Below are 12,654 nucleotides of genomic sequence, written 5' to 3' on the forward strand. Positions count from 1 at the left end.
TACTAGAGTGTTTTTGTATCAAAAATAAGCACTAGAAATCTTTCTGTGAATTGCTCCATTATTTTTATTTCTCTCTGCATATATATTCTGCTGCATAAAGCTACTCCCATGCTGATGATAAGGGTGAAAGCATATTATGTTACAAAGTATTTGCATTTAAAATACTCTTGCTACACAGATAAAACGTGATAAGCTACTAAAATAAATATGTATTTCTTTTAAAATGTTAAAAGCAAAGTATGTTCTTAATAATGCATACCTCTCATATGTGAGTGGTTGTTTATTTGAATCAGAGGTGGCCTCTTTTCCTTGAAAAGAAAGAAAAAAGCAATCCTTGAAAAACTAATAATTCAAACATGTTAAACTGAGTCCTTCTCATGACTAGCAGAAAGACAGTAAACCAGCTCATTTTCCTTGGGGTCAAATTTACAATTCCCTTTACATTTCCAGAAACTGGGAATAGCACTATGGCAGCTTTTTTCCCCTGTTTTTTCTGTTAGCAGTTCCACCTCAATAACATTGAGATGAAGCATTTTGTTTGGACAGTTCTCCAGAAAAGACAAGACGATTGCCAAACAGTTGTCACAGAGAAGGGTTCTACCTGCCTTTGGCAACAGAAGCCGAAGTAAGGGGAGAAGTCCAATAAGCCACTGCTCTTGGCAAAGAGTAAGCTTTCAGAACTTTTAAAATAATTTTTGCCTGTTTTAAAATTGCCCCTATAAAAATAGAACAAAATCAGAATATGGATATTAGAGGAAGGAATATCAAAACCTTTACTCTAAACCTTGTATCGTTTTCCTTCTTAAAGTTGCTACTCCTCTGTGAGGGAAAATAGTAAGTTACCTTAATAATAAATACAATTTCATCTGTATTTATAAACTCTGGTTTCAGTTGTAAAGATATGGTAATCCTAATATTAATCTGTTAAAAATATTGTATAATCTCCATTGGCAAATCTATATCTATATCTATCTATATCTATCTATCTCTATCTCTATATCTGACAGAAAATAGCTTTTTCCCAGTAGTAATTCTTCCTGCATTCTCACAAATTTGGTATTGGAATGGAGCAAACTCTATACAAGCAGAGACTGTGCCCCGATATCTGTATTCCTACCTACTGCATGCCTCTCTCTCAGACCCCCTCCTTGGCATCAGTAGGAACATTGCCACTCATCCTCTGATCAGCTTGCTGGCCTGTTACCCTATACATGAATTTGAAGCATTGTCATAATGCACCACATCAACCTCACAATGCACTGCAATGAGGATCTCTCAGCAATGGATACAGAGCTGATGTCCAGGGTGACAAAGCTGCTTTGAAGAACCTGCCTCTAAATTGTAATGAGACAAAAGTTCCAAGATCAAGAAGGTAGTTAGTTAGGTTCAAATCTGTCACCTATTTGTCCACTGCCCAAAGTGGCTGCTTCATTCTATGTAATAATAGAGTTGGCCCTGCCTCATGATCAAAATTGTGGACCCAAGAAGCAACTGTAAAACATGAGCACTGCTGTTGGTTCATCTCTTTGATGACCATTACAAAGTCTTATATGTAGTAGGAAAGATGAGTACAATCTTATCTCTATCCCTCTGATATGAGACCTTATACATTCTGAGAAAACACACGAAGAAGACAAAAGGAATGCTGCAGCATGGCACTCTAGTTTTGTTATTATTTTATTTGCAAAATACAGAAGAGGAAAGGAAAACACAGATACCAGCATAACAATAACCATACTTAGTTCCAAGAACAAAAAGGGAAAATCACTATTTAAAATAATTCTATTTCAGTTTTCATTAAGAGAGTATAAATTTAAAAAAACAATTCAGTACAACTATACAACATTCAAATGGCTATTAGGATCAATGGCTATGGAAGTGTGACTGCCTTTGAAGGCCATCTACTGGGAGACTAGTGGGCTTCCTTGTGCAGTTGTTTGGCCACTGTTAGAACAGACTGCTGGAATAGATTGGCCTGGTCTAATCCAGCAGGGCACTGCTTATGTTCTTATGTTAAAACCACAGAAAATTATAAAAAATAAACCATATTGAATGTACAGTCATTCAATATGGTTTAATTTTATAATTTTCTGTGGGGGAAAGTACTGACTCAGCAAAGCCATGATAGGCAGTAAAGGTCATTATCTATAGGCCCATCTGGTGATGATCACAGCACATGAATGATTGTGATATTGTAATGGTATGTGAGAATGACCTTGGGAGACAGGAGGAAGGTACCTCCAAAGGGTATCTCAGCCCACAGAAGGAAAAGGGACATGGGAAGCATCTCAGAAGGAACCCTCCCTAGTTTTCTGGAAAGTAAAAGTAAAGGAGGGGAGAAGTGCTTTCAGACTTCCAAGATTCTGTTACTGTAACCTTACAATAAAGGTAATACAGTGGTACCTCGGGTCACGAACTTAATTCGTTCCGCGACTCTGGTTGCGACCCAAATTGGTTGCCACCCAAATCAAATTTTCCCATAAGGTTCAATGTAAATACGGTTAATCCGTTCTGACCCCTACGAATTTGGTCGCCAACCGATTTTGGTCACGTCCCAAATCAAATTTTCCCATAAGGTTCAATGTAATTACGGTTAATCCGTTCTGAACCATATGTATTTTTTTTTTAAACCACAAAAATATGAAACAAAATACAGTACAGTGCAGTACGAAGAAAGAGAACGCTAACCTTGCTTGAGACGACTTCTGGCGTGGAGGACAGGAAGGCGGGTGGGGAGGCGGTTATTGCTTGGAGGGAGAGTCCCCCTCCCTACAGGAAGCCACGACCACGTGTCATGGCAGGGAAAATGGCCACAGATCCTGTTCGTCACCTGATGCGGAGTTCGCGGACGGAAGCAAAATTTTGCGAACGGCGCTGTTCGTGACCCGAATTGGTCGTGAACAGAAGCGTTCGTGACCCAGGGTACCACTGTATTAGTACTCATGGCTTGTGCTTCTTGTCTGGACTACCTTGAAGGGCTGACAGATATCAAATAGTAGTAATTAATAAAAAGCAAGAATTAAATGTGATGTGCCTTCAGTACAGAGTCCAGGACTCACATCCATATAGAAGAGAAGGGATAACCACAGCTCTGTAGACTTTCAGCTTTGTGGAGATATGGATGTTGTGTTGATTGAGCACTCTAGTATGCAGCCGCCCCAGTGCCTGGTTGGCCTTGCTGATCCTGGAGTCATTTTCTTTGTCCAAAGGCCCATTGCTCAAGATGATGCTTCCCAAGTATTTGAAGCTGTTTACGTTTGTCAGCTGGGTGTCAACAGTGATTTTTGGTTCTACAAGGTTGGTATTTGGCATGGGCTGGTAAAGTACTTCAGTCTTGTTCAGGCTGATAGGCCGAAGAACATTGCAGCATCTGAGAATTTATTCAGCATCAACTGTAGATCACTCTCTTTGTGCACCAAGAATGCAGAGTCATCAGCAAAGAGGGTTTCTTGGATGACTGTATGAAGGGACTTAGTCTGTACATTCAAGTGGCAAAGGTCAAAGAGAGAGCCATCTGATCAGTACCTGATGTACACTCCCTCCTTCAGACCCTGGACAGCAAGTGACAACATGCAAGTGAAGAACAGATTGAAAAGGACTGGGGCTAGCACACAATCCTGTTTTACCCCATTGGAAATGGCAAATGTAGTTGATTTATCTCCGTTGTAAAGAACATGTTCTATCATTCCATCGTGGAGTAGCTGAATCTTCACAAAGTTCCTCAGGCATCCAAAACGTCTCAGGATGACCCTGAGAGCCTCCCTGTTTACAGTGTCAAATGCCTTTGTCAGGTCAATGAAGACAGAACAAAAATGCTTGTTCTGCTCGATGCACTTCTCCTGGACTTGCCTCACAGCAAATATCATGTCTGCTATACTCCATTCTAACTGAAAGTCACACTGTGCCTCTGGGAGGTTCTTTTCCAAGACAGTGGCAAATCTGTTCAGGAGAATATGGGCAAAGAGCTTGCCTGCAGTGGACAGCAGTGAGATATCCCTGTAGTTTCTGCCGTCTGATTTGCTTCCCTTATTTTTGTAGAGAGCCACAATGAGGGCATCATGGAAGTCATCAGGCATCTCCTCTGTGGACCAAATATCTTCCAAGACGTCTTGGAAGGCCTGTAAGGCATTTGGGTCTGGTGCTTTGTAGATCTCAGCAGGAATGCCATCCTGCACTGTTGCTTTATTTGAGTTCATCTGCGAGATTGCTTTCTTGAACTCATCAGTAGAGGGAGGCAGGTCTACAGCATCCAAGACTGACAGATGAGGAATCTGCTGTAAGTCATCATGATCAACTGTGGACAGCCTATTGAGTAGGCTGGAAAAGTGTTCAGCCCAGTGATTTTCAGTCCTTCCTGGTCTTTGATCAGGCTTAACCCATCAGCAGGGGGGAGCATCCTGATTTACATGGACTGTAAATTGACTTTATGGTGCTGAAGAACTCTCTCATGCCATGCATGACTGCATAGTGTTCCACTTGCTCAGCCTTTCTCTGCCACCACTCAGCCTACATTTCTTGCAATTCGGCCTGTACTTTCGACTGCAGGTGTTTAAACTTGTCTTTGAGAAAAATGATGGATCATTCAGCGATTCTGCATAGGCCTTGTTCTTGGCCTGGAGGACTGCTGAAATGGTCTCATGTTTTTCATCAAACCAGTCTTGATGCACCCGGGTTTTCAGTCCAAGTACAGTTGTTGTAGTTTGCATGATAACATCTTTAAACTGTGTCCACTTTTCAGAACAGGTCCCTACAAGGAGTAAATTGGGTTTGACTTGGCCCTGGTCTTGCAATCTGCCAGTCTGTTGAATGACTTTCTGACAGTCCTTGGTTGCTTACAATGTAAAGGGGCTATGTGCAGGTTGAGGACCAACCGGACCAGACTTGATCTGTCCAGCACTCAGCACCTTACATGGCTCAGGTGATGGTGAAATCTTAAAGTCGCACTGATATACTATGACATAGTCAAGTCAGTGTTTGGACCTGGGATACATCCAGGTAGTGTTGTACTTGTTTGCAAGTCTGAACATCATGTTAGTGATGCACAGGTTGTGCTTGGCACATTTGTGCTCAGAAGCAGCAGGCAATTGCTATTTAGTTTTCCCACCCCATGTCTCCTGAAGACTCCATACCAGTTGTCACTGCCTGTCCTACCCTAGTGTTGAAGTTACCTGGAATGATGAGTTTGTTGCTGGCAGGGGTTGTTTGAATAATCTGGTCCAGGTCCTCGTAGAAACCTTCCTTGTCTTCATCTGGACTCGTGAGAGTTGGTGCACAGGCACTGAAAATGGTGATATACCAGGACTTGCTGAGAGGAAAGCGGAACTTCATAATGAATTCATTTATTCCAGTGGGTAGAGATATTCTTCAGCAGAGCAGTTTTAATTGCAAAATCTACTTTGTGAGTCCTGTTGCCAGTCTGTGGTTTCCCTTCCCAAAAGAACATATATCTACTCACTGCTTCCTGTAATGAACCCTCGTCTCCAGTCTGGTCTCACTGAGTGCAGCAATGTCAATGCTATAACAGTGAAGTTTGGCTGCTATGAGTGCTGTTCGTCTTTCAGGCCTTGACACCTTATCTTTATCCAGCAAGGTGCGGATGTTCCAAGCTCTGAAAATGAGTTTTCTTTGATTTGTTTTTCTTGATGCTTGACTGCTAAGGGGATGATCTACCAGCCATAGTTAGCTAGCCAGATGTTGTGGGGCAGGCAATGTTTAGGGTATCTTTTCTGACCTCCTCCTTCATGCAAGGGTGGGCAGTGCTAGCCTAGAAGGGTTGCCCAGTCACCCTGGATACTGCCAGACATCTCTGCTGCCCCGGGTACTGAGATGAACGACCACTGATCCAAGGACCGCCCACATACACGTTTGTGGCTACAACTGCCAGTGGTCATCTCCACCTGTTGCTTTGCCACTCTCCCATTGCTATGAGGCTCAACAAATTAGGCTTGGACTGAGATGATTTGCAGATGAGTTGTAGATGAAAATGAATTGCACAATAGAGACCTGTGCATGATGGAGTTTTAAGTGGAACAGATGTTCCACAGGGTCAGTCCCACTCTCTCGGCATAAGAGACCGGATCCAGTGGCACAGAGGACCATTATGGCTGGAGGTCTCTCCTGCTGCAATGGATGACTAGGACATCTAAGTGTCTTGTCATGCTCTTAGCATTCCACAATGCCTGCTAGGCTTGCATTCCTGACCATAGGACTATTGATTAGTCATCAGTCTCCTTTGCTCAATCTGCCAGGGCCAGACTTTACACGCTGGGATAGACAAATCCCCATCTCATTGTAAGACCCGTCGGCTACCCTCACCTGATTTGACTCGTCTGCTGAGATGGTTTACTGGGATGTGGCTGCTGCATGTTACAGCTATAGGTGAGAGCTGAGTGTTTGGTGGGGACCAAGGTGAATGAGCAGCCCTAGAAAGGGCATGGCAGGCCCCTCCACCAGAGGTGCTACTACTCCCTGGACACCCCATATATCTATGCCGAAAACAGATTTAAAATTTAAAATAGTAGTTTAATCTATTAGTGCTTGTTAAACATAATATTTTGATGGAGTGGGGAGACAGCGAGAGTAATGAGTCAGAGACTAACAGATCTGTCCTCAAACAAGAGAATACATGAAGGAAGTAGGTCAGGCAGTCAAGGTTCAAAGCACAAAAGTGCAAGGGCACCTGTAGGTAAGATCAAAAGAGTTAAAATGGTGGCCATGGCAACATGATCCAACCCCTACCCCTTTTATGTGTGTCTCACACACATAATATGCATTAAAAAGGAGTGGAGCTCTGATTATGCAGTGGTGGACCTTTTTACCCACTTCCCCATGAGTAGCAAATTGCACAGGCTTGCAAGAAATATATTTTCCAGTTAGAAACTGCTCTCATAGATCTCTATATGAGAAGCTGTAGTTTCTCAATTTTAGCTTAATTAGTGCTCATCAACTAAGTTTGACTACAAGACCATACGGGTATACAAATAACTTTATTTCCAAGGCACCCTCCCTTGTAATAAAGTACTTTCTGGGTATCTTCTGATATTCAGTCTGGAATTTTCATGGACAGATTTCTCAATGGCTGATGGCTATACCAATGGAATCTGGATCTGAGACCTGAGTAGAGGGTGATGAACTAGTGGAGACTCATTCTGGCCTGGCACATCTGATGCAGTGGTCTTGGCAGGATCTCCTAACCTACCTTCCTCAAAGGACAAGCATGCTGAATTCTCAAAACTATATAGCATATGGAACTTCATGAAGAATTCTGAAAAGACAGCCTCTAACTAGTTAAAATTAGTCACACTGTCCCATTCCATGAGTTTGGATTTCACATCAAGTCAGACTAGTAATTAGGATATAATTCAGTGCTGTTGAACCTTAAATCCAAAGTGTTGCTATTAACTGCTGAGCAATTTGTTGAGGTTTGGTGAGCAATTCAGAATACCTTTTGGCAGCCAAGACTCTAAGCCTTTAAATATTTATGCCTCAGCTTTTGTATGTAAAACAAAAGATTGGGTGGGTGGGGGGAGAGACAGAGTGAGAAATGAAACTACGATTAATATGCTTATAATAGACTGTTTTAGGATTCATGTTCAAAACAAAATATTTCCTTATACTGTGACACCACTGTGCCTATTAGCTTGACATATGAAATAATTTATCCTACAGAAATAGCAACTATGCCTGCAAATATCATGTAATTCTGTCCCAAAACTATGTAATTACTTACATAATGCTTTCTGTCAATTTTGTCTATTTTAAACTAATTAGAATTTAAAGGAGCTTTCTTCTAAAGAGCATCTGTAAAATGTCTGCTGTTTTTGTAAACGTCGCTTCCCAACAATGTGAAAGATTACGTACTTCTCCAAATTTGTAAATGTTCCTGTTGCACAAACTTTGTTTGAATCTGAGTACGTATGATACTTACAGAAGGAACAACTGCACTTACAGATGCTATTGAATTCTAAACAACATTAGGAAAGTTGCATACATTTCCTTTAAAAAAAAATATCACAATTTAAAAGAGCCTAGATCTAAAACCCAGTAGCCATTTGTCTCAAATGGAGAGTCTATTTCCTCAGAAGTGCTTACTGTGCCTAAACAATTCTGCTAAACCAAAAGAATTACAGCTACTTGTGACTGTCCCTTTCTAGTCAATAGGAGATATCAATCTTGCCTTGGTTTCAGATCAGACTCCTGATTCAATCCAAGTTAAATTATCTACATTTCTGAAGCATCCTATTGGACTCAATATTCTGATCAGTATTCATTCTTAGAATTAATAATGGAATTAAGGAATAAGTCAAAGGAAGAAGAAATAACATGTCAAGCAATTTGGCTATAACACAGTGTCAAAGAGCAGTATCATGATAGTACCAAATGAACTGACAGAATAATGATGCATATAATGAAGCTCTGAGCCATGACTCTGGGCTTTTTATAGTGTCAAACATAGCCTTATTTTCAAAGAACTGTATTAATCTTACTCAACAGCTTCCTTTTTTCTTCATTCCTGAAGGTACCCAAATCTTCTGTAGTATTTTCTGTTTGTTCTTCATATTTATTTTTGCTATCATGTTCAGATGAGCTTTTCAAAACTTCATTATATTCCCTTGTTTCTTTCAAAGATTCTAATGAAGATTCTGTAATGTGATCATTACCATTCTGGTAATCGTTTCTATAATACTTCTTTTCATAAGGAATTCTCAGACAAATATTTACTTCAAATATTGGAGAATATTCTTCTTCTCTTTTTAGTTCCTTTTTCACTTCTTCTAGTGTCTAAATTCATATGAAAATATAAGAAAAATGGATTTAAAAAATCATAATGCAAATGAAAACTAGAGACAGTGGAAAATAACTATTGAAAATAAAAGATTTTTTTGTTTTATAAAACAAAATAAATAAAAGATTCTTTGTTTTAAAGAACAAATAAAAGCAGAAGATGAAGAAAGGAGATCCATTATTATTGACTTGATACTAATCAATAGAGAAGACTATGAATGATAATGTGCTTTTGAATCTGTTGTAAAGCATGGAGAGACTTTTGAAAAATATTGGTAAATGTATTTAATTTTCATAAGTTCTTTTCATAAGGAACCATGAAATGATTTTGTCTCTGAAGGCAAGATATGTATAACAATGAATCACCTTCAGCATATATTTAAATTCCATCATTAATATACATAAATATGAATTGTCTGATAATCAGCATCTGTTGTAAGATACCTTTATTTAGAAATCAATTCACCTTGGCTATATCACTGACGGTAACAATTTCACGTTGTGTTTCAGATTCCTTTGAACGGTGCAATTTCTGAGTATCTTCAAAATACTCACTTTCATTTACCCACAGGCTTCTACTTTCTGTTAATATGCAAAGTGCTCTCTCAATTGTGTCTTTATATGTTCTGCGTATGTGAAAAAATAGGAAAAATCCTAATTTATATTTTAAATAGCATAATTAATTTTAACAATTGACTTAACATCTCAAGGTTATTTAATACATCATGGACTTCATTGCCAATTTTTTTTTTCACTATTTATGATACTAAAAAAAAGTCACTAATAAGGATAATATAAAGGTAAATTATCACTACAGTAGAACATTTTCACATTGCCACTTTCTGCTCTCCAGTCCCTCAAAAGCAGTTTAAAGATCCATGACATTCACTACTATGTTGGCTATTAACTAGCTGCTTTAGTCTTGTTTGGGCTAACCAGTTGTCAAATTTTTTGTAAGGACTCCAGCCAGCTGAAAATGAAACATATGCAGGTCCATTTACGTTCAGTTGCCCATGTACCTCTGGGCAGTCATCACCCATGACAGAGAGAAAAGTGGCAGGTCTTTACACAGCTTGGGGAACCCCCATAGCCCTTGCTGCTGGACTGGCTGTTCCCACTGCAGCCAGCATCTTCTTCTTCTTCTTCTTCCTCCTCCTCCTCATCTTGTGGTTTTCCTCTAACAGCTGTCATTGAGAGACTTGGCATAGGCTCTTCACTGGTGGGCAGTGACAGCTGCTGGCCTCCTTGTTTTTCTCACAGCCTTGTTGTAATGCTGCTCCCCACAAGCCTCTAGCTGCCACTAACACCACAATTGGCTCCTCGGGTGTAAGCTGCCTCTGCTCTCCAAGCAGCCCAGCCATGCTGCTGTAGAAGGCAAAATGGCTATAGCTTTGGCTACCGCTGCCCCATGCACTCAAAGAACTGCCATTGCTGCCATCTTTCTTCCTCTTGCTCAGCTCAGCCTCTTGGGGGACAACGGGTCAGGAAGTGAAATAGTTGTTGCCTAATTTAGATAATATCCCTGCTGCTATGACCTTGCAACTCTGAGTACAAGGAATAAAGAAGTGCTGCCCCATCTTAAGCTAGCAAATGTTCTGGAGAAATAAAAATGCCTTCACTCCACCCCACAAATAAAATAAATAAAATAAATTGCTTGGATACACACCCTCCTGATTGTGGTCCTTATTTCATGCTGTATGCACTTGTCTTACCATACAAAATCAATCTGAGTGGTTCCTATGGAGAAGTCATTACAAAGCCATTCAGCCAACCTTTCTTTGAAAGACCTGCCAGAATGGCTGGATTCCAAAAGCTGGGTGATAGGATGGGACAAGGTTCCTGCAACTGTGGAACTGGACTATCCATACGCTTCAAAAAGTCCCAACATTTCAAAGAAAATGTTAGTTTTATGCAGTTCCAAATACAACTATAGCTGGAGAAAGATTAAAGCAATATGCCAGCTGGCAGGGCCCAGGAGAAGAGCCTTCTCTGCTGTTGCCCTGCCCTGTGGAATATTCTCCCTCCAGAGGTGCAGCAGGCCCCTACCCTCCCAGCTTTCCAGAAAGGATTAAAGACCTGGCTCTGCCAGCTTGTGTGGGGTGACAACAATCTTACCCAATCCTGAGAGTGACTGGTCCCTTGATGATGTTCCTTGAGTGACTGCCAATTTTATATCTATCCTTGGATCTACTTATTTTCTATTTATTAAGATTATTGTATATTGTAATTTTAATTGATTTTAACTGTTTTGTAAACCGCCCAGAGTTGTTTCAACAAGATGGGGGGTGACAAATTTGATATATAAATAAAAATATTGTTATTCTCTACTACAGACCATGCAACCAATAAAAATATATGGATGACATTTTCTAAAAGCAAACTGAAAAAGCTGTGTGTCACAACATTCCAGAACTTTTTAAGCAATGCAGAAAACAATTGTAAAAAATGTTAAAACCTGATCAATCTTGGGCAGGCAAAGCAGGAAATCTATCAGAACTCATTCCAGGCTTTGCTGTCTGCATTGTCTGCCAAAACCAGCAGCAGTATTTCAGAGAAAAAGTGAAAATATCATCAAAATTTATTTGGGGGTTTGTTCTCCAGTTCACCTCTAGAATGTTGCAGTGGGTAGTTGCAATATTGCAAAATTTGAGAACCCCTATGATACATAGATGGAAATGTAATTATTACAAGTATCTTGCCTAACCCCGATCCCAATTAAAATCATTAGAATGGTAACACTACAGTAATTCATTTGTCATTTTAAAGAGTCATGGTACCTCAAAGTTTGAAAACACCTGAGTTAAATAATGGATTGGGAGTCAATCCAGGGGATCTCATTAGGTGATTTTGGGCCAGTTACTTATTATTATTTATTTCTTCAATTATTATTTCAGTGTGGGATGCCCACACATCATGTAATTCTGGTGGCTAACAGAGGGGGAAAATACAACAGAAATCATTAAAAATACATTGCACTGACGGCATTCACACTCTTAATGTGAAAAATAGGCTAATGTACTACCTTGGCCTAGGGGGAAGAACTAGATTTTCAAAGCCTTTTTAAAGGTTGGGAGGATTGGGACTGTCCAAATTTCAGAAGGAATGTTATTCCATAGGGCAAGCACAACAGCAAAGAAGGCATGCCTCCTGGGCCCCATAAAATGACACTGCTTAATAGATAGGATGTGGAGCATGCCAACCCTGGCAAATCATGTTGGATGAGCAGAAATAATGGGAGACAGACAGTCCTGCAAATATCCAGATCCTGTATCATGAAGGGCTAAATAGCTGCCACCTATCATGCCCCAAGCAGCAGAAGTAGCCTCCAAGGAGGAGGAGATACTGACAGTTGCAGTGGATACTGTGTGTCCTGTGCCTCCCTTGTTTAAATGGTGGCATTGCCAGTATCATTCTCTGCCAGTATGAATGCCTCATAACAGACATGAATGTGGTTGAACAAATTATTAAGAGTATGCCATGGATATCATATACCTTTTTGCTTAACCTTCATTGCCTTTGAAAAAGCCTTTGATTCTATATCAGACCCCTGAAATCAATATACAGAAATGCCACATCTATCATCCACATAAATGAAAAGACTACCAATATACAGAAAGGTGTTTAACAAGGTGATCCAAAGCTATTCTCAGCAAGCCTAGAAGAAATATTCAGATGGCTGAACTGGTCCAAAGTAAGAGCAAATTTAACAGTAAATACCTTAACTGTATACATTTGCCAATGACATTGTTCTTTTCTCCAACAATGCTGAACACTTTCAAAGATGAACAACAGAAGTAAATGACAGTATAAAGCTGAAAATCATGAACCACAGAAGGTCAACAGCTACATCTACTTAGGTCAAACATAATT

General features: G+C 40.1%; 1 protein-coding gene across 1 annotated transcript in view; it reads right to left on the reverse strand.

The window, feature by feature from the left end:
- DNAH14 (dynein axonemal heavy chain 14) overlaps positions 1-12,654 on the reverse strand; it is a 216,070-nt gene that overhangs the window by 173,391 nt on the left and 30,025 nt on the right. The window contains 3 exon segments of the mRNA XM_088132171.1: positions 260-308; positions 8,487-8,781; positions 9,251-9,410. Of these exon segments, the coding sequence (XP_087988297.1) occupies positions 260-308; positions 8,487-8,781; positions 9,251-9,410 (504 nt within the window).

The sequence above is a fragment of the Python bivittatus genome, unplaced genomic scaffold (assembly GCF_059951505.1).
Source record: "Python bivittatus isolate LINGU-HERP-01145 unplaced genomic scaffold, Pbiv_v1 ctg000020_np1212, whole genome shotgun sequence".
NCBI lineage: Eukaryota > Metazoa > Chordata > Lepidosauria > Squamata > Pythonidae > Python > Python bivittatus.